The following is a 22,359-nucleotide window of genomic DNA, read 5'->3' as shown; positions in this document are numbered from 1 at the left end:
TTCCAGCACCCTACCACTTAATCTAGACAGTATCCCCTATGTGTACTACCTTTCACTGAAGTTGTACTATATGACGAATGCAAGAATGAAATTAGACCTCTGAACTATCAAAAGAACGCAATGCTACTGGCTAGTATGCCGTCTGCGCCTTTTTTTCGTGGCACGTCTCTTTCTTGGCTCATCAGCCTCGGTGACATCCGTGGCGCCCAATGCATCGACCCGCATTTCCAGCTCGTGGTATGTAGCTTTGAGCTTTCTGATCTCTGCCTGAAAAAAAGTACACCCGTCCATAGCCTCACTTCGCTCCTTCTCGAGCTTCGCGATCAATGTGTTTTGCCTATGCATTTCTCCTTTGCTATGCTCAAGCTCGGAAGTCAGCTTGCAGATCTGGTTTTCTCCCAAATTGACCCTTTGCCTCCAATACGAGACTTGGGAGCTGAATGCAAACATTTGACGATGACATGATTCAATGCGGAGCTCGTTCTCCCTCAGAGCCTTCTTCTGATCTTCAATCTCACCGCGGTACTGCTCTAAGAGCAAGTCGCTCAGCTCATTCTTGAATACCTCTCGTTCAATTACTTCATTGCGCTCTATAATCTCGTCTTTGTATTGATCGAGAACGAGGTCTCCAAGCTCTCTTTGGAACCTTTCATGTTCAAGTTGCGCATACACCTGGGACTTTTCCATTGACATCCTTCCTATATCTTTGGCTAGTTTATCGTAGTTCACTTGTAAACGCTGCCGCTCGTTACGAATCTTAGTGTTCTCTCGCTGAGCTTGATCGAGTTGCCGCCGCAAAGATCTTTGATTCTTCGTAAGGGAATCATTTTTCTGCAGTATTTGGCTGAACCGATTTTTGAGCGCGTGATATGCAGTTGCCATGCACGATGTGTAGGCTTCGTAAGGGTTTGTAGAGCTTCCAACCACTTGAGATTGGTTTGGTAGCGCCTAGGTTAGTTAGGTAGGTTTAGAAGCAAACAGTAAAGTAACCTACAGGAGGCTTTTTTTTTTCTCCCATTATTTCTTTCTTAAAAAGTTATAAAGATCAATTTTAAGTACTTACAGCGGACTTCCTTCTATATATCCATACTAAATAGTCTCAGAAGGGCTTTCGAAAAGAGGCCGTTCGAGGATTAAACCGGATACCCTTGCTCACCTACCACAAAAAGGGTGGGTCAAAAGCAGACACCCCTGACAAGAGGCCTCGAAATCAGATATGCCGACGAGTGATGAAGCTATACATATAGTCACTAGTCAGTGCTAAATCCCGGACCTCTTCATATCTACTGCGGTAGAGATGGCAGCTCATACCATTGGGGCCTGGGGGTATCGATCCCCAACCGTCACAGATGCCTCAGCAAGCGACAATCATCACCAGAACCCTCAACTGAGCTTAATACCTTATGGCGGTTCATTGATGGTTTTACAGGATGCCTCTCTTCAAAATCCGATTATTGCGGCTCGTAAAGAAATTGTTAATTCCTGGATGGAAAATGAGTTAAAAGATGCAGCTGCGGGAGATGTTGAGACCTACCGTGACATTCTCAGCTCAGAAAAGCAGATTGCGACGATCAGCAACATCGTTCTCAGCAAGATAACACAAGGAAAGAGACCAAACACAACCGCCATTGCCCAAGAGATTGGCAAAAAAGAAAGTCATTGAGTTCTTCGTTGAACATGCATTTGACTTGTGTATACAGAAGAGAGAAGCGCCAAAAAGGGAGGCACGCGAAGAAATAGAACGTATACTTAACGTTCTAGCAGCAGGGGGTAATGAATACGACGTGTTAGGTATAGACGAGGCGATCACGCTTCCTGAGCTTAGACAGCGGAAACGTAGAATTCTGTACTTGATACACCCAGACAAGAATAAGGATAAAGAAGCCCAGAAATGTGCCAAAGGTGAGTGGTGCCGAACCTCATCCTTTATTTATCACTGAGACACGCAACAGAGGTCAATGATGCTGCAGATAAGCTACTTAATAAGAACCAGGAACGATATCAGCCGCCTACAGGGTCTCAAATCTTCAAAGAACACAAGGGCGTCTTCGGGCCTGGGGCATTCGCAACAGGTGATACAGAACCCGAAGATGATGAAGAATCAGAGCCTGGGGACGATGGTGTGTCCATACCTGATGTTCCTGATGCAGTGAAGAAAGTCCACGAAAAGGTTTCCAAACACATCCAAATATATTTTTCAGACTTTGAAAAGGGCCTGCCGGTATTTAACGACGGAATCCGAAAAGCCAACAACAAGATCAAGAAGCTAAATGCTGTGGCCGGGATTTCTGGGGACTATTACCAGGTAGACAGAGATGTTTTACAGGGATTAAAAGAGGCGCAGGTACACGTGATCCAGATTCGGGAAACGCAGGGCGCGAAAGAAGCTGAGAAGCAGCTTTCGGTTTTCAAGGGCCAATGTGAGAATACCTGCGGACAGCGAATCTTTCAATGGCCAAGAAATTGGTCAGAAGTTATGGTACAAGCTATTCGTGGAAAGCTGGACGAAATAAACCAAAGCGACCCTCCCTCCAACGAGGAAGACGGCTCGGATGCAAATATGACGGATGCTGAAGGCGCTGAGGAAGAAACCAACCCAGTTACAGATATGTTGGATGCTGATAACGATGAAGGCATAATACTCGGTTACCGATCGTCGCGGCGATGGAACAGATTCCAGAAGCAATATTTGACTGATGACGTCATATTTTTTTATTCAGTCCCCCGGAGCATCGATTTTTGGGGTCTTTTCACTAGGGGATCTCGGCCACGAGATTTCAACTAAAGCTCTAAGCTACTACAAAGGCGATGGGAATGATGTCTCCACACATACTTGGGTAGGGCCTAGAGACCGGCCCACCTTAGCTTGTGGTATCACTCCGCACAGTGCTGGATAGCCACGCTATGAAACTGAAACTGGGGGGAGTTTCAGTTTCATGAAACCGGGCGTCAGTATAGTTTCAGTTTCATACGAAACAATATCCAGTTGCAGTCCAATTTTTTGACAAGCTCGGCATCGATATACACCTTATCTCCAAGTACCCCAAAGATGTTTGGCATTGTCTGCCTACCTACACTACCAATTCCCTAGGCTCGCCATCACTTTCTGCCCCTTTACTCATCTCTATATCTTCTTGGAGTATCCTTACAGCCGCGTCGATATCCTCCGCTTCCCTAAACACCCCTGCAAGAAGCGGCCTGCTCTTTCCCTTTGGAACACTTATCCAACTTTTAATGCACTCACATGCCTCTACCATTTTGGCAGACATGCTACTTCTATCCCATCTAACCTGCCGTCTTGCGCCTGAGAAGATTCGCTCTGCTTCCGTAGACATGGGGGGAATGCAGAATATGTCAATAGCCATACGGCAGAGGAGGGGGAAATTCTCTCGCTGGGTCGGTTCAAGCCACCACTGTAAGGCCGTTTGTTGTCCAATCCCAACCTGTGAACCCTGCGAAGTATCGTCAAAACCAGGCCATTAGAAGGCTTCAAATTACTTACATAAATAAAGCGGTCGAATTCATCCTTCACCTCACTCGCTGTGCTGTACACCTTCTGCCTCCAGCGATCAAACTCATCGAGTTCTTGCTCTTTCTCCTGTTGTTCATCTGGGAGCTGGTAGCTCTTGTAGTCTGTGGACCAGATCTTCCTTACAGCCTTCACGGCATTGCTGACCCAGGCTGGGTTTCTCTTCCACTGCTCACTCAGATAGCTCTTTCGGAGTGCTGGGTGGAGGAGAATACCGGCCACGTACACCGGGGCTTGTTCGGTAAGCTGGTAATACTTCTCGAACTTTAGCCAAGCCACGTGAAAGCGCGCGTAGAAGCGTGGGCCACTGAAAGCCCGGTTTTTAGTCCGCGTGAAGTGATGATGGAGGAAGTCCATATGGGAGAGAACTTCATCGAGTGTATTCTCCCGGCCTTGGCGCACCGAGATCTGGTGGAATACTTGTAAGAACGCATGAATATCTCCTAGTTCGTTCCAGTCGTTGTGGTCCAGTGCATCTTTCTCGATTTTGGCATGATTTTCTTGAATCCAATCCATGAACTTTGCCCGATTCTCAATTGCCACGTCAATGAGGCGAAACCATGAATTCCAACGTGTGTCATTGTCCCTCGGCAAGGCCCTGCCAATCTCGGCCTTGAAGTCGTTGTAAATGCTGGTAGAGCTCCTTGAATATATGCACAAGTTGTGGAGTTTCCCCAGAACACTAAACTCCCGCCATTCCTCGGTAGCTTGTGCCTTCGTAATAATGCCCCCTTCTTCTCTTTCGGATAGCCTGCACAGCCGCTCATACGCCTCATCAATCCCCTCTCTCTCATCCTCTTGAATCTTCTTTGCTTTACTCCGAAAGAGGAAGGCTTGAACGATGAGGTTCATGATGTGGCCACTGCAGCGTAGTCGCCTGGCAACCGGATCTAAACCATCAATCTCTTTTGCGATATCGTCAAGCATAGTGTCGTTAGCGTCGTGGTTATCCATCGTAAAGTAGCCAACCTTTCCTCTGAGATCGTACTCTTCGACAACCTCCAGGAAAGCCTTGGCTTGCAATTTCCCGTTGTGGCTTCCTTTGAACTCGCGCAGTGACAATAACGCTTGAGCGACTCCTCTCGTCTCCGCATCTACAAAATGGACCACGATTGCCTGGTATGCCGCCTTCTGTTCCGATGAGGTCCACATGTCAATGGTGAAGTGGACCATAGATGAGAGAGAATTATGAAGCTTCTTGACGAGCCCATGTTTGTGTTGAGCGAAAGTCTTTTTGAGAAGCTTCGGCACCGCTCTGCGGCTGCGTAGGAGGACGTCCCGGGCCATATAGTTGCAGGAGAGTATAACAGCATGAAACTCGGGGTACTCGATGAATGTGTGGGCGATATTGCGAACCGCAAGAAGCCTGGCAAGTGCTTCCTCGAATGCAGGAATATTAATAGCGTTTGCCAAATATTTTTCCTCAGTAAGGTCTCGACTGGCTTGACGTTCCTCCTGCCTTCCGAACAAGTCCGTAATGGTGCCATGTTGCTGCTTCTTCAGATCCGACCTTTCCACATGCTCTATCACCCGGATGCCATGAAAGTCCCGCAGGTGCTTGCGGGCTCGACTCAGGTTCGTCGTTATCGAATTAGGCTTTTTCGTGGAGTCGCAGTGCTTGCAGTACCAAATTTCGTGGTATGAGGTATCGCGAGCTTTCTCCCCTCTCTCTTCATAAGGGCCACGCGCCTCGTTCCAAGTGCTTTTGTTCGTACGGCCTTTGGCGCGCTTGCCAGCCCGATCAGAGAGAGAGTGATCCAATGTGTGCTTCGCGGGAACGGGAGAACCAGGAGAAGCAGACCCCAAGAGCTCATCAGAAGGCTCCGATAACAAGGGAGCGGGCGAAGCTGATGACATGTTGTCGGACAATTAATTCCACAGGATTCAGTGATGGCACCAGTCAACTGATAAGAATTAACAAAAGAACAAATGAAATTGAACAGCCATGTGTTCGGGCATAGCTATTTAAGCTCATGTCGTTAGGATTGGAGTCCTTGATGCGACAAGCCGGATGTGAAACCGGAGACACGACTCTAAAGTACGGGCCGCGTTTTATATCCAGTCGCACGAACCTAGTGGTGATATGCGACACATATTTACTATTAGCAAGTTTCTAACTGCGTTGAAGGCATTTGGTTTGCGAAATTTTCTTGGTTAAGTACTAAGATATTTGGGACTCATCGGGCGTATATGAAACATATGAAACCGACTGAAACATATGAAACTGGGGGAGTTACTGTTTCATACGGATCCGGGTCCAGGGACTGTTTCAGTTTCATATGAAACAGTATGAAACAACACGCGTGGCTATCCAGCACTGCCTCATGGTGCTACCAGAGGGCGTAGGCGGCTATTCGAAACGGCTCGACAAGGCGCTGCCCGGCAAGCACACGCGCATACTATATGACGCCCTAAAGAGACGCGAATCTGACATCCTGGTGCAACTACGAACGGGAATGGCACGAGTCAACAGGTATCTGCACAGGATAGGCGCAGTAGAGACGGACACATGCGACTGTGGCCAGGAAGAAGAAACGATCGACCATTTCCTCTTCCGATGTCCACGGTGGGACGAGCAACGAGAACACATGCGAATTGTTAACCGGGAAATGATGGGTAATCTTTCATTCTTCCTGGGAGGCAAGACAGCAGAGGACAGGCACAGGTGGAGCCCGAACTTGACAGCAGTGCGAGCAGCGATCAAGTTTGCGATAAGCACAGGCCGTTTGGATGCTACACAGACATAAAAAACATACTAACAAACCAAACAAGATAATAAGAACTGACATAGTACAGCCTCTGATAGACAGACCAAGCTTCAGCCGCTGAAGATGGGACGCTGAACACTTGGAGAAGTTGGCCTTCAATCAGGTCTGTCGCAGGGACAAGCGAGCCTGAGGAGAGTGGCAAGCCGTAAGGGTCGGCGCAGATGAAGGTTTGCGGGTCTTAGGACCATAAGTCCGGAAAAGTATGTCACGAAGTTCAACGCTGTAGGCCTTATGAGGCGTATCCTCCCGGGCGTAATACACTCATTCATTCATTCATTCATTCATACTGACGCTCGGACGCCCCACTAAGTTGTTTCCTCCCTAATGAGAAATCGCCTTGCAGGGGTAATGCTTCTTCTGAACGACGCCAGTCAAGTTTGAGCTTTCCATAGTTATATGGAAGTTATGTATGTTTTCACTCGACAGGTGTTAGTAATGTCGGGCGCCCGCTCAGTCCGTTTAGATTCTGTGTTCCCGACTAACCTCACCAATGGTGCCCAAGCAATTATACAACTAGCGCGCAAATGGTGTGTGGCAAATTCCGAAGCTGAAATATGGCTGACGGCCTACTCCGTAGAACTGCGATTCCTGACTTGTTCATCGCTGACCATTAACCAAGCTTCGTACCAGCCCCGGAACTTCCCGCAACGATTATTCAACTCTAGACAGCGTACCAAGAACGAGATAAACCTAGTAATAAACTAACCCCGACCGATATCCTAGATGTAGGAGAGGAGGCACAGCATGGGCTTGGGGAAACGAGGACGAAAAGCAGGCGTTGTATGTAAGCATTAGCGACTAGTGCCCTTTCGGTCAGAACAGGCCGCCGGGCGTAATAAATTGTATTGTAGGAGAGGAATTGCACTAACAAAAAATAGGCTTTCAACCTTGTAACACGTGAGGATAGGCAGGCTATGACAACTATCTCTGTTATGACGATGGTCTTCTTACCCGCAACATTTGCCTCGGTACGTGGGCTCATATCTAGCGTGTCAAGTCTAGAAATGCTTACGGATAGTTACATAGGCTATTCTGAGTACTAGCTTTTTTGATTACAACGAGAATGGATGGACGGTCTCGGACAAGTTTTGGATATTCTGGGTCGTGACAATTCCGTTAACACTGGTGGCTGTTCTGGTATATGCATGTCTAACAATTGGGCGAGGATCTTGGTTTAAGAGAAAGTTACAGGGGCTGTATTAATACATACATTGCTATCGAGGTTGCCACTATATGATTTAGTCTTAAGACAACACCAATAATTGGTTTATCAAATGATTCCGCTTAGATTTTATCGATCACCGTCTCAGAATCAAGGTCATATCATGCTGGGGGACTGAAATCGACATAGACTGACTGCAGAGGTGACGGTATTAATGTACCTATCGTTTCAGTTTAAAGGTCAAAACCTGGAATGGCAATCATCTTGCCATAAATAGTACGTTGGTATCCGTTACCCTGTAGTATAGTAAGACTCCTAATCATGTCCAACGAATGCCCCAGTAGGAGACTTTTTAGGGCCGATGAACCCCCGGACGCAAAATATACATAAAATAAATATTTCGACGAACATCTTCCTTTGTCGTCTCACTTTATTGCCATCCAAGAGTTTAAAAAAATGGTCGTGTCTACACCTAAATCCTTAACAAGTGCACACCAAACACTCTAACCTGCGCTCCGCGCAGTCGCAAGCGGCGGCGATGGCTTCGTCTACGAAGAACCCGGTTTGGCTCTCCTGTGCGTTCCTGCAATATCGGTTCCAGCTGGGCCGAGTCATTGGTTGGTTGAAACCTCCGGGCCTGGGTTATGTGTTAGACGCGACAGAGGGTTAGGGTTCAAGAAAGTCAAGATATTCCTACCGTTTGGAAATAGCAACACAACGCTATGTCAAGGTGCAGAACCGTTATTCACTCAGTCCAGCTCAGTAGGGTCGACGTATGATGGAAGATTACGTACAACTGAACGAGGAGCCCCCAGGATCACTGAAATGGTTGGAAGCGCTCATAGAGCAAAATAGCAAGCAGCAGGAGACGACCCAAAAGAATTCTGTCCCAAGCCCTCCGCCATGGCTTACATCGCGTTGATTGCAACCTTGTTAGTAGTTTAGCCGGTGAGATACAGCAAATCAGGGCAATGCGGCGACCTGGTCCTGATCAGAGGACGTTGCAAACCTCTCTTGGGCTTGCGTCACGTTGGCATCACCGATGTGTGTGCTCGGATCATCGACCACTTCACCCTGACGTTCACTTCCCGATCGCGGGGTAGATTGCAGATGGTTCACATGCTACACTCAGCTTCAGCCGAAAGTTTAAAAGCTCGTGTTTCCCCGGGTAACATGTCTTTCCGCTAATATTAATTCAAAGATCACAACGTGCAGTTCCATCACTTGTCGGTGAATGAGCCTTGTTTTGAGACCTAAGTCAATTCATCCAAACTAATCCGCGTCTGAGGCTGCCGACATGGACTATAGTTTGCTCTCTACGCCGCCATCGTGTTGCGCCGATTTTGCTCTTGTTCCTGTACGGGCCACTCTAATTCTTGAGGGCCAGCGCCCGTCATGCCCTGCCGTGAGGATGAAATCGGCGCTGATTATAGAATACAGATCGGGACAGGCAACCCGTCGATCGCCGCCGAGCTCGCAGAGGTGCAGCGATACCTCAAGTCTAGTGGGCTAAAGCACACAATGCACTCCACTGGCACCATGCTCGGTGAGTCTTGCTGATTGCGTGCTCTGGGGATGGAAACCAAATTTTGCGAGGCTGACGAAAGGGCGTACTGTCCACTTGCATATCTAGAAGGCAGCTGGGACGAAGTCATGACGGTGATCGGTAAAGCACATGCCGTGGTTCATCAGCGTAACGTGGCAAGGGTTCAGTCGACGGTGACTGTCAGCACCAGGTGAGCTTGCCCGTCCACCATCTGGGGACTACTCCTTCAAATTGAAAAGAGGCTCACGACAAATGGACAGGACCGATAAGAGGGAGACGGCAGAGGGCAAGGTAGGCCCGGTCGAGAGTGCAGCCTGAGAACGGACAGTTTTGAACTTGGGAAGGAATCATAAGAAAAGGGTGGCGACCTCGAATTAGATGCTGATGGTCAGCTTAATCGTACGGCTTGTGTCGTTTCCATTTTCCTTGAAAGCGAGGATGAAAGTTGCCGAGTGGGCTGCACACAGAAAGTACTTGGAGGCGGCTTTGGCGACTGATAAAACAAAAATGGGTTGATTGTGGTTGTTGTTCTAAGTTGTATATGTCCGAGAGGAGCACAGCTCCTTATATAGTATCCACATCCTAGCCACCAGCAGATCGGTCCATCTTCGTCGTACCGTCTCAACACGTATATGACTTGCCGGGGCGAGTGACCTGCTGCAGTTTTGTGCCACCTAAAGAGATAAATGGATCTTTTGGACCAAGTCCATAAACGAAGTACCATGCTTCGAGAAGTGTAGGGCCCTTTCTCAAGCCATGATAGATAAAAATCTAAACGTCGCGAGACGTCAGCCATGGCCAACTTCGAGAACCAATAAACTAACCGACTCGTCATCATTGTCATTTTTCGTGTCTGCTCTCTTCTTTACTCCTCTGAATTGAACCCAAGCTGCCGTATGACCCTCATCATCAGCGTCACAAACACCGCCGCCGCGCCTTCCTCTCTATTATTTCTTGGACGCCTGGGTCACTTTCCGCGCCAGATCAGTGCTCTTCTCCCTTGCGTCGCGACAAACACCGCACTCGCCCGAAACCACCTCGTTCGTCAGAAGCCAACTAGAATCTCAATCTAACTTCCGTGCTATTTCTGTTATCATTTAGACGTACAGCCTCTGAACTTCGGTTTAAACCACCATCTGCATACCGGCTTTCAGTCATTGTGCCCAGCGCCTTATCTTCATGTCCCTGTAAGTATCTCATACCAGCAATAGACCAGACGTGTCTCAACCATATCAGCAGAGGTGCATCTCCAGTGCCGTATGTGGCTCCGTAGCTTTCTCGGCCATGCTCAATACGCTCGTTATATCACAGAAATGCACCCCCAAACTGCGGCGTTGTGGCTATTGTAACAAGGTTGCAGCATTCCTGGACGCCAGATTGCTTTTGATGCGATAACGAACGGTACGGCCCGTGCAGCCTTTGTGGTCAACGCTTAGTTGCCTCAAGGATTGACATTTCTCCATAGCAGACTGGAGGAGAAAACCTCTCGATTAGGGTAGCCTATTGATACTGTGCTGTATCCCTGTTCATCCCTTTCTTGGCCGAGTAGCCGTGCAGATGGTTCCAGCTCACGTCTGGGGTTGATGTTCCCGGCCCACGCAAGATCGGTCTCAAATTTCAGCTCGTTAATCGTCATAATGACATTCCGATATCCCTGATTGCATTCCACGTTGGAGACTGGGCCATAGTCGAACCAATCACGAGCATTGGCAATTGGCAAAGAATCATCCGGTTCACTGGTTGTTCCACAGCCGGTGTAATAAGGCATTCAGGGGTAATGTCTGATGATGGTTGCCACATTCAAGGCTTTGAGAATTGGGCTTCTGCCACCTAGGATGCTTGGGCCTACTATTTATGTGATTTGATTTGATTTGATTTGATTATCCTACTCGGTTGTAATCGTTTAGACGCCTACTATTTATGTATCTATGTATATTTTTTGTCCGGGGGCTCCTTGCGACTCACCCTTCCCGTCACACTAACCTTAATATAGCTTAGTTCACCACCTTGGGCTTTTTTTCCCTATTAGATCAGTGCCGACGCGCTCCATGATCGCGTTCTTCCGCGACCGTGATCCAGCTGGACGCTCTGAACCAGAAGGAATGGAGTCTACATCGCCCTCCACGAACGACGTTGACATGTTATCTTCCTCAACACTTGCAGTGGCTTCTTTAGCGACGCCAGCTCCCAGCCTGCAAGAAGTGTTGAGACAGTGTGGCTAAGTTGATCCGATCTGCTGGTGGCTAAGATGTGGATATTGATAGTATTCCATCATATGTCAACTCAATCAATCAATCACCCCAATCAAATCAATCAAATTGCCGAATTCTTCCTTTCAATCAAATCAATTCATGCATTTCGTAAGTTGAAATAATTGATATATGGCAAATGCATCATGCAATCGTCTATCGAGGCGAAAATTCAGATCTTCCCGGACCACTACCCTACACCAGATAGTCACAGATGGAGGTCTACTTTCTCACAAGGAGCTTCTATTTGGCCGACAGCACCTTCCTTTGTCATCACACTTTCTTGGCATATAAATGTTAAGAAAGTGGCCCTGTCTACACGTAAATCCTTAACAAGTGCACAACAAACATCCCAATCTGCGCTTTGCGCAGTCGCAAGCCGCGGCGATGGCTTCGTCTTCGACGATCCCGCCCGCTGCCTTGGATCCCTTCGATCTGGGGATCCACACTCCCATCAACCTGAACCGGGGAGCCCGTGCAGCCCTCTTACAGAACAGTCCGGTAGTCGTCAACGGCACTATTGGTGTTTCACCTGCTCCCGGCCGAATGGCTCAGACACCATCCTCACCACTCAACGCCGCCGCCACCACCACAGCTACTGAAGGAGCTGAGCGTGCCAGTCCCGTATCCACTTTTGAACAACGACCAATCTCTATCGTTGAATCAGCCAACGATCTCGCGCGAGAACACGCGGAAGAGTACAACACCAAGCTGATGGTGTTCCGGGCCTTCTGTACTAAGTTTGAAGAAGCGGCCCAGCAATTCGTCACCGGACCGCAACGACGCTTCGCTCAGCATTTTGCCAATGATTTCCTCGGTTTTTGGAAACGAGAGCTCTCCTGCTCCGGACCTGTGACCCCCAAGCCTACATACAGCAGCGTGGCCGCTGCCGCGCCTCCCACTGGCCATGACCGTCTGACCTACAGACAACAACAACAACATAATAGCCGACAAACAGATCCACCTCATCGCCAAGGGCAACAGACGACCATCGCCCCACCCCGACAAGACCTCCGCGTCTTTATCCGTCTAGAAGCCGGAGCTCCGGCCAGGGCCCACAGTAGCTATGCCATCCGGACTCTGATTCGGGAGAAGCTCGGCGCTGTCTCAGACAAGATCCGGCAGGTGTTCCAGGTCAGATCAGGATGGGCCGTTCTGGCTGCCGACTCGGCAACACGCGACTTTCTGGTAGAAAAGCAAGCTGAGTGGGCCGCTGAACTGGGAGCTACAGCAGTAGAAACGAACAAGGAATGGTTCACCTATGTGGTCTCAGACGTTCCTACAAGACTGTCTGACTTTTACGGAAATGAGGTGGATAGTGACAGCGTCGTCAGCGACGAGATAGAAATCCAGACGGGGCTCAAGCCCATTGACGTACGTACCGGAAGACAATTCTCGGATAACCCCTTGACCAAGGCCCTACTTGTGTCCTTTCTGAAGCCCACAAAAAGATTCTGGTCTCTTTTCGGCAGTAGCGCAGCTAGACTTGTTGACAAAACCGACCGACCTAGACAATGTGAGAAGTGCTGGGGCCACCATTTTGCCCGCAACTGTCACAGACAGCCAATTTGCCGACGCTGTGGTGAGACTGGCCACCTCGTAGACGATTGCATCGCACCAGAACAATGCGTCAACTGCTTGGGCCCCCACCAGGCCAACTTTCGTAGGTGCCCAGCTCGGCCAAAGACAGTGCACGGCGTGCTCCGCCGACTGACTAAAGAGCAACGAAAACATATCAGGGCCGTTGGTGCGGAGACATACCGACAACGACACCAAGAATCACAGTCGGGATCGCATCAGGAAGCCCAGCAGGGCATGGCTGAGCGACAAAACGAGGATGTCACATCACAAGAACGACAGAACGCTCGTGCTCCAAGCCCAGCTGTATCAGGAGCACCTTCGTGCATCATGGTGGCCACGACCCCTCATGCTGGCTATGAAGCAGAGGAAGAACCCGAACAGCCCAGACCAGGCTCACCGCGAAAGCGCCGAATAGTTCTCATTAATCGCTCGCATGGCCAGGAATAGATATTCTCAAACACGAAAGAACGACAGGAAGCCGCTCAGGATCTTCCAGGCCAACGTCGGCAAGATCCCTCCGGCCCACGACTGCGCCCTGGCGCTGGCCGACTCGGAACGATATGACGTTGTGCTCTTGCAAGAGCCGTGGACGGCTCACACAGAGACCCGCACTTTAACTAAGACTCACCCTGCATACGACACATTTACGCCGGTCGACATGTGGAACAGCAACGACACTCGGCCTAGAGTGATGACATATGTCCGACGAGACCCAAGACTTCTTGCTGACCAGATTCGGCCTTTTCAGACTCGTGATATCCTTTGGCTCACAATCAACGACCTGACGATCGTCAACTTCTATCGTCAGAACGACGAGAGGGACGCCCTAGACACGCTATTTCAATGGTCTGTCCCGGAACGGTGCCTCGTAGCTGGCGATTTCAATGCCAGACATCGTAGCTGGCAAACAGGCCAAACTACGAACCGGGGCCAAGAGATAGCAGGATGGGTGTCTGAGAATGACCTCAGCCTTCTCAACACTTTGGACATCCCAACAAACCCGTACGGCAACACAATCGATCTTGCCTTTACTAACCTACCACTTGCTGAAGCTATCGTCGAGGACCATCTCGCCACCAGCTCTGACCACTTCACGCTCAGCCTGACTTTCCCAGACGTCAGATCGACTCCGATGCAGCCAGGCAAGATTCGAGTGACGACGGAAGACGAGCTCAAACGATTCGTCGAGATCGTAGAGCTTGGCGCTACAGGAATACCCCTGACAGATTCGACCCCCGAGGAGCTGGACGAGCTTGCCTCTTCACTTGTGAGTCTACTAACATCAGCAGCAAAAGCGTCTGGGAGGCCCGCACGGAAAGGCGGACGTCCGGCTCCCTGGTGGACGGAGGAGTGCGCCAACGCCGCGGCTGCTTTTCGAGCCATCAGAAGAAGCTACCTGCTCGGCTTCAACCAGGATGTTCAGATCGCCAAAAGAGGCTTTCATCGTGTGGTCCGTCGGGCCAAGAGGCGCTATTGGCGTAACCTCATCGATGGCTTCTCCAGCAGTAGCGATGTTTTCAAAGCTGTCCGGTGGCTAAAGTCCCCAGGAGCCTTCCAGCCGCCACCTCTACAGGTCGATAACGTCGTGTACGAAAGCCAGATGGATAAAGCCAACGCACTCCGACAGGCCACGCTTGAACGAAGAACTGCGGAGGACGACATCGCAAACGCATGGACGCCAGTATTCCCACCTAGATCGATCCCATTCTCTCCCGAAATCTCTCTGGAGGAGGCGCAATATGCGACTTGTCACACAGGCAATACATCCCCAGGGTCAGACAACATCACAGTCAAACTTCGTGAAGCAGTATGGCATACCATCGGTACACACGTCCGTCGTCTCTTCGAAAGATGCCTTACCATAGGCCATCATCCAAAACCATTCAAGGAGGCGGAGGTGGTCATGATCGCGAAACCGGGACGCAGAGACCTCACAGAGCCGCGAGCATGGCGACCCATCTCACTGCTCTCCTGTCTTGGTAAGGGACTAGAACGACTGATCGCGCGCCGCCTAGCCTGGGCAGCCGTTCACTACAGCGTCCTTCATCCGCAGCAAGCTGGGGCGCTCCCCAAGAGGTCGGCAACAGACTTGGTAACTGCTCTGGTCCATGATATTGAAGAAGCGTTTGCACACAAGAAGGTAGCGACTCTAGTCACAATGGACGTCCAAGGTGCTTTCGACACTGTCATGCGCAACAGGCTCGTCCTGCGTCTTCGTGAGCAAGGCTGGCCTAATCATCTGGCTCGCTGGGCCGGCTCCTTCATGGGCGACCGGTCGGCGCGTGTCAGGTACCAAGACACAGTCACGCCCTCTTCTCCCCTTCAGTGCGGCCTCCCTCAGGGGTCGCCGGCATCGCCGATACTCTTTCTGCTCTACACTGAGCCTATTTACCGACTGGGCAACCCGCGAGGTCGTTTCGGCTATGCAGATGACACGGCCATCCTGTCCGTAGGCGACACAGTAGACGAGACTACTGCTATGGCATCTAGCTCCATCGCCGAGATGGTGCGATGGGGCGCAGCGAACGGCGTTTCCTTTGACACGAAGAAGACCGAAGTGATGCACTTCTCCCGTAGCAAGCTCAGTACTGCTCCAGCAGTACGCCACGACGATGTAGAGAAGCACCCCGAATCAGCTCTGCGCTGGCTTGGCATCTGGCTGGACAGCAGACTATCGTTCCGAGTTCATGTCGAGAAGTGGGCGGCTAAAGCGAAGGCAGTGGCCTACCATCTACGGGGCCTCACTAACACGATACACGGCCCTCTACCGAGCGCCGTTCGAAGTGCCGTCAGAGCATGTGTCGAGCCAGTACTGCTTCACGGCTCGGAGGCATGGTACCCGGGCAGGTCCAGGCCACGTTGGAACCAGCCCACGAAGGACCTACCATCTAGCAATCAGCACCTCGTACAAATAATGACCAAGGCCATGAACCAGGCGATGAGAGCCATACTACCTGTCTGGAAGACGACACCTATCGCCATCCTACAAAGAGAAAGCGGTATACCACCAGTCGATCAACTGCTCGAAGCAAGGCGACTTAGATTCTCCGCACGACTCAAATCGTTGGATGAAGCTCACCCTCTGGCGGGCCGAACGCGCCCGCCACGCCGGCCTCACCAACCTACTTACCATAACCTCATCAAGCGAAGATATCAAATACAGACAGAAAGCGTCTTCAGGACACGTCTTCGACGCACAGACGAACTCTTGGCATCCTGTACGCGGCCTAAACTCGTTCAGCGATACTTCCATAAAGAACAGATACCTCCGCTCCAGATAGCATCGAAAGAGAAATCGGCCGACGCCTTCCTCCGCTGGGTCGGGTCTCTCGACTCGCTCACCTTGGTTGTGTACTCCGATGGCTCCTTGTCCTCAGAAGGGGTGGCCAGCTACGGCTTTACCATTCACCGGAACAATGTCCCAATCTTTGACGGATCGGGTCGCCTTGGACCTGCTGAGGTCTTCGACGCTGAAGCTACCGGGGCATTGGAGGGCCTGAAGGCTGCTCTAAACCTGCGAGATGCAGCAACACAGAACATCTCCATTTGCCTAGATAACCTCGCGGCCGCCACTTGCCTGAGAGGTACACCCTCCGACTCCTCCCAAGACGTCTTTCTCGAATTCCAGGCTCTGGCAACATCGCATGGAGCCGTCCAGGTCCTTTGGGTGCCAGGACACACCGACATTCCCGGCAACGAACAGGCCGATAAACTGGCAAAAGCAGCGTCGTCACTCCCCGAGCCCGAAGATGCTCAACCAACGCTGGCTTATTTGCGAAGGATCGCAAGACAAAAACTGAAAGAAGCATTCGAGGCGTGGTGGTCCACCTCCGCTCCCGAGCAGTACAAGAGACTCAACCTCAAGGCGACCACAGGCTGCCCGCCGGAGCTCTCGCTCCCGCGTTCAGCCTTGCACCATCTGCTGGCAGCGAGGTCCCTCCATGGGGATTTCGCCACGTATCATGAGAGATTCGACCACGACGACGCACGCCTGGTCTGCTCATGCGGCCGACGCAAAGCACCGGATCACATCTTCTACTGCAGAAAGGTACCGCCGCGCCATCGGTTGAGGCTAGCACCCTCGCCGAATGCAGCAGTCAATCTAGCAATAGGGAAAGACTTTACCAAGTTTCTCGATCTGTCCAAGGACAGTGAGTTCTTTGGAAAGATTTGCCCTCGCTATTAGGCGACGACAACGAGAGAAGCACTCGCAACTCTCTTTCCTTCTTTATCTTCCACGTGTTTCTTTTGTCACCTTCCTTTCTTTCTCTTACATATGCTCACGGCCAGATGAAGGGCGTTGCAGCGCCCCTCGTCTGGCCGGGACTACTTGAAGGCAGCCTCAGACTGCCATACGCACAGGCTGATCTCAGCCTCCCTGACTTCAGGCTCCAAAAGCGGCTGCGATATGTCAGCTACGCCTTGTCATCCCGCTGACGGGTAACAGGCTCGATAGGATGCGCCATTTGTGCCGATGATATGCTGGATGGAGTGCGGTTCACTGACGCGTTTGCAGAAATGGGACGCCATGGGGGAGACTAATCTCGCGTCACGAATGACTAATCCTTTATGACCAATAACATTTCTGTAATTAGTGTGTAGATAGATTCCGATTTCTCTAGCTCAGCACGTCCTGTGCTCCATTAGGAGACTTTTGGGGCCGACGGCCCCCCGGACGAAAAATATACATAACATAACATAACATAACATAAGGTCTACTTTCTCATAGCTGTGGGTCAGCCCCAAAATCAAGTATTTACTATCGTGTTCTAACGCGTAGCCCCACACCTCCCTCTTCCGTCTTCTCACGATTGTCTCAGCCGAAGACGGTTGCCAAGCAGTTGGAAAAGGCAGTCGTTGCAGCTTTACCTCCTAACCCGACTATTGAAGATCTGCCCAAGATTACCTGGAAAAACCGTCGCTTCGTCCAAGAAGATTCGCTGGCTCGAAAAGGTGCAAAGGGAAGAAAGAGCTGGATTAGGTCGCACGGGACCTTGTCGAACTGAACTATCAAGATCAACCGATAGGTCATTTCTGGTGCTGCAATCGATGTGACATGAAAGGCGCAGCGGAGTTCTCGGTGCAAGCCGCGTCTTCCGCAGCAGATCATCTCCGAAAGCATGTACCTGTCCCGTTCAATATTGTTCACAAGATACCCAGCAGCTGACCGACCTGCATAGAGCTCACCGGATCACCCAGCCAGCCAGTCTAGTGAGCCAAGTCCTGGTGATGAAAGTGCCATTGATATTTATTCTGGTGCAACACCCAAAAGGCGTCGGCTTGAACAGAGCGTCATACTAAAAGCGAAAATAAAAGCCATACAAGAACTAAGCGTTGGGTTCGTCATTGATAGCGATGTGCCATTCACCATCTTCGAGCACAGTTTCCTTCGGAAGATCATCAACCATTTCGACAGCGATTTAGTGGTCCAGATGGCGTGGAGTGGTAGCTCTATCGCTAGAGAGATACACCGGCTCTTTGAAGCGAATCGAGATATCAAGGCAGAGCTCTGTAACGCGTTGACAGCGGTGCATATTAGCTTCGATCTCTGGACGTCACCGAATCGCTTTGCAATCATGGCTGTATTTGCGCACTTTATCGATCAACTGGGGCATCGGCAGTCCCGTCTTCTGGCTTTGCGCCGTCAATCTGGTGCTCATAGTGGCGAGAATCTTGCCGGTTCTCTTGTCGACATCGTCCACGAATGGGAGATTGAGGGGCGAGTTGGCTGTGCCATCTCTGATAACATGGCGGCAAATGATACTTGTCTATACCACATGTACCAGCAGCTCGATCCATCGATGAGGCCTGTTGATATAAAGGCTCGCCAGATGCGATGCTATGGGCACACGCTCAATCATACTTGGGCATTGTAGAGTAGAGGGAGTTCTACCCACTTCTTTACCCTACCCGGGTAGAGAAGTGGTCTCCTCTACCCTACCCGGGTAGAGTGGGTAGAGAGTAGTGGGTAGATTGGTGGATAGACTATAAGGTAGGTAGGGAGGGCAGATGCCGCATATATGCTCAATTCTTCGTAAGCCACTTTATATTATGCATCCCAACCCTCCTCATCAAAAACAATGTTCATTTCATCATCCATCTCCACAGCCTCTACTATCATCGCGAGCTGCTCCTCCGAAGAGATGAACTTCCTCGCAAACCAGTTGCCCATGCACTCTAACCTCTGGAGGTTCTCTGGCGATAACCTAAGCCTATCCTAGCTCTACGTACGGCGTGCTCCCGAGGATTGTTGTTCTAGTTCAGCAGAGGAGGGTGCGATTGAGAGGATATTGATGGCCATACGGTGGAGACGAGGATAGCGCCGGCGTTGCTCTGGAGTTAACCACCACTGAAGAGGAGTTATCTTCAGAGCATCAATATCGATAGTTTTATCTTCAATAAACGCCATAAACATATCTTCATCCTCTTGCAAAGTAGGTTGAACTCTTAGACGACGTTTCAGCTGGTCTAATTCATTCTCTACCCTCTTCCTCGAGGATGGATGGCACGTATCGATATCAGCAACAGCAGCAGGGGCAGGGAGTGATTCATGAGGGAGAAGCGCGTATTCCTTCTGCCAGATCGAATAAGCAGTATCGATAGTCTCTGACGCCACTCTTCAGGCCAGTTCTGAAGAAGGTAATACTTCCGCTTCGAGGGATCGAGAAGCATCGCGGCGGCGTATACTGGCGTTGACTCAATGAGGGCGTAGTATTTATCAAGGATAAACCAGCCCATCTCAATAGAATGAACCATGCGGAGATTCTTCTCTGGGTCTGATTTATATAGCACCTATAAAACATTAGCGTCAAGCATTATCTTGACAAAGTAGGATAAGCCTTCTGATCCTCAAAATAGGTGAGGATAGCATCCATCAGGGTAAGGCATTGGGATAATGAAGCCTCACTGCCTTCAACCCATAGTGTACCACTAGCAAATACAGAGAGAAACCTCTCCGTACGCTTAAGTTCCCAACAGGCGATAGAGTAATGCAGGCTTTTATTTGAGGACTTCCCACTTCGATCAGATCTCTCCTTTGGTCTGAATTCAGGCTCCGAACCTCTTGCATATCGAAAAAAAGGTCCAGAATCAAGGTTTCTCGGAGGGGATCGAGGCAGTACTTGGAAGAGCACTAGAAGCAACACTGGGCGTCGGCAAGGAGAGGTTCAACATGGAAGGCGTTGTAGGGACGGTAGGAGATAATGAATGCTGTGAGAAAGACATGGTTAGAGGTATATGTAATAAAGGTGGACTGCAAAATAATATCTTGGTGTGGATGATGCCGGTAGTAACAGGCAGGGAAGGAGATGAGGAGTAAGTTAATTCCTTGCAAAGGTTTCTAGGTACATATATATGAAAAGGAGCGAACTACCTATTCAATGCAGTGCCAAGTAGGCTGCAGGCAGGCAGTAGCAGGCAGTAGCAGGCAGTAGCAGGCAGTAGCAGGCAGTAGCAGGCAGTAGCAGGCAGTAGCAGGCAGCATGTTTGGTAGCATATGAACTCACGTGAGAGGTCATAATATATTAAGCAGAATGAATGAAATTAGACGACTCGTCAAGGAATTCAGCATCCACAATCTTAATCTTATCAGATAATAAGATCTAATTGACCAATCGGGAGTGGGTAGAGCTCTCCTTACAATGCGCAAGTATGCAAAAGACGGCCATCTGCAGTCACGGCTTCGATAAAGCTAGTCCAAATGCGGGACTGAGAGCCTTTGAGAAAGGCCTTTTTGTTCGGATCGCTACTACCGATAACCAAGGAGTCTAAGCCTATATTCACAGTTTGTCGGTAAGTTTATAGTAAGTCAATAGTAAAAAAGGGCGAGTCCTTACCAAATCCCGCCAGGATACCGCCTTCACCGACAGTAACTGTGTTCTCGGGCTTGATCCATCCATACTCTCTTTCGCGGATATCGAAGTACCAATTGATGGCCATTGGAGTAAAGGAATTGAACCTCGATGCCTCCTGGCGCTTTCCTATCTTAGCCTTGGTAGCTGGATGGCGTTTTACGAATCTGGCTACCCAGTGTACACCGATAGGCTTTTCCCGACCTTGTTGTCGTAAAAGGGCAGCGACGGTGGCGCGAACTTGATTGTGAGACGGAGCATAGCCAAGAGCCTCTTGTCTGAGTACCCAGCTGACTAATCCGATCTCTTGGGTCTTTGATAACAGCTGGGCGGGATGGGTGACCTCGGACTTAGATGGTAGACATCTTAAATGGTCTGAAAGAGTGGTCTGAGGCATGCCATGCTTCTGGGCAGATTGGTCTTGGGAGAGGCCGTTGTCCGTGACATCCAGCATGGTTTCAACAATTTCACTCTCAGTATAGAAGTCTCGGGGCATTTCAAAGCCGGTTTTGTGGCTTGAAGGTAGATGTAAGTCCGATGAAGGCTTGAGAAAGTAGAGTCGTAAGAAAGTCATCCATAGCGATTTTACATTGTTGGAATACGGCCAAGCCACTTACATAACCTACAAAGTTATGCCATAGTATTAAAGAACGGCAGATTCTCAACAGAACCAACTCCTGCATGTAAATATAACTTAAATACTGACCGAGGAATAAGTAATTGATAAAAGCATTTTATATGGGGAAATTTCATTTTTGCTTACCGGTGAAGGGGTCTTACCGGTGGAGGGGTACTGCATGGTACCGTCTACCCTTGGTACAGTAGGCTTGCAGCAAAACGTATTATGGCTTACTGTGCATAAACTTTGCTTTGTTGATATGTTCTTGAAGCAGCTTGACATGTGAAAATTGGAAGGCTTTAGGGCAGAAACTCGATATAAAAACCTGGCAATCCGTCCACCATTGAACTGCGAATCTTACAAGTTCTATAAAGAAGGCATTCCTTTCCTACCCTTACACGCCTGACCGGCAAGACCCTCTGGCATACCAAAAACCAGAGCTTGGGACACTGGCGTGTGCACGGACTCGTGCACGGATGCGTTTGGACATAGTACGGGGTAGGTAAATGTTTAATTGGATATGAGCTTCCATGAAACCTGTGAAAGGCCACTACCGTTCGTTTTATAGAAAAGGGGCAGCTGACTCCAGTAACCAGACTAATTTACCTCACCCAGCGAAGCAGCAGACATCTCGGACCTAACCAAAACCCAGGTCTAGTCAAGTTTATTCTATAGATGCTCCTTACCTCATCCTTGTTCAACGAGCCGTTCAGTCTCTCGTTTTTCTTCCTCGCCCGTCGGATTCTATCGCAAATCGCTGCCAAAATCCAGCCATTGCCAAGCCTGCGCCGATAACCCACCAAACTTAAGCTTGACTTATCAGCCCAAGTGATCGACACTTGCCAAAGTTCGAGCGCCGATGTTATCTCAATTTCTCGACGGCATCTCACTTTTGGGACATTAACATGGACGGGCGTCGATACCTCGTTGCTAGAGACTTGGATTAGTTAAGCCATAGTGAGTGATTACAGTCCCCTTATCCTCATGCCTATCGACAGCCACTGAAGACTGTCCACAGTAATTCAGCTGGTCCCTCAAGGTAACAACTGCATCTA

At 49.9% G+C, this 22,359-nt stretch overlaps 4 protein-coding genes across 4 annotated transcripts; 2 read left to right on the top strand and 2 right to left on the bottom strand.

Moving 5' to 3' along the window:
• Window positions 1-123: 123 nt before the first annotated feature.
• On the bottom strand, window positions 124-1,018 carry FOXG_21941 (uncharacterized protein; the record flags this gene model as incomplete). The annotated part of the gene is made up of 2 exons (XM_018402320.1): window positions 124-948; window positions 995-1,018. The coding sequence occupies 2 exons, from the start codon at window positions 1,016-1,018 to the stop codon at window positions 124-126; spliced, it is 849 nt and encodes a 282-aa protein (XP_018255520.1).
• A 468-nt stretch (window positions 1,019-1,486) lies between these two features.
• Window positions 1,487-2,785, top strand: FOXG_21940 (uncharacterized protein; the record flags this gene model as incomplete). Its single annotated transcript, XM_018402319.1, has 3 exons — window positions 1,487-1,655; window positions 1,762-1,902; window positions 1,953-2,785. 3 exons carry the CDS (start codon window positions 1,487-1,489, stop codon window positions 2,783-2,785), a joined length of 1,143 nt encoding a protein of 380 aa, XP_018255519.1.
• Window positions 2,786-8,854: 6,069 nt separating this feature from the next.
• On the top strand, window positions 8,855-9,199 carry FOXG_15010 (uncharacterized protein; the record flags this gene model as incomplete). The annotated part of the gene is made up of 2 exons (XM_018395081.1): window positions 8,855-9,005; window positions 9,093-9,199. The coding sequence occupies 2 exons, from the start codon at window positions 8,855-8,857 to the stop codon at window positions 9,197-9,199; spliced, it is 258 nt and encodes an 85-aa protein (XP_018255518.1).
• Window positions 9,200-18,884: 9,685 nt separating this feature from the next.
• FOXG_15009 (uncharacterized protein) lies at window positions 18,885-21,181 on the bottom strand (the record flags this gene model as incomplete). Its single annotated transcript, XM_018395080.1, has 4 exons — window positions 18,885-19,012; window positions 19,067-19,452; window positions 20,475-20,607; window positions 20,671-21,181. The coding sequence occupies 4 exons, from the start codon at window positions 21,179-21,181 to the stop codon at window positions 18,885-18,887; spliced, it is 1,158 nt and encodes a 385-aa protein (XP_018255517.1).
• Window positions 21,182-22,359: the final 1,178 nt, after the last annotated feature.

The sequence above is a fragment of the Fusarium oxysporum genome, chromosome 1, assembly GCF_000149955.1.
Source record: "Fusarium oxysporum f. sp. lycopersici 4287 chromosome 1, whole genome shotgun sequence".
NCBI lineage: Eukaryota > Fungi > Ascomycota > Sordariomycetes > Hypocreales > Nectriaceae > Fusarium > Fusarium oxysporum.
Note: the sequence above shows the minus strand (reverse complement) of the source record. Positions and strands in the feature narration are given on the sequence as shown.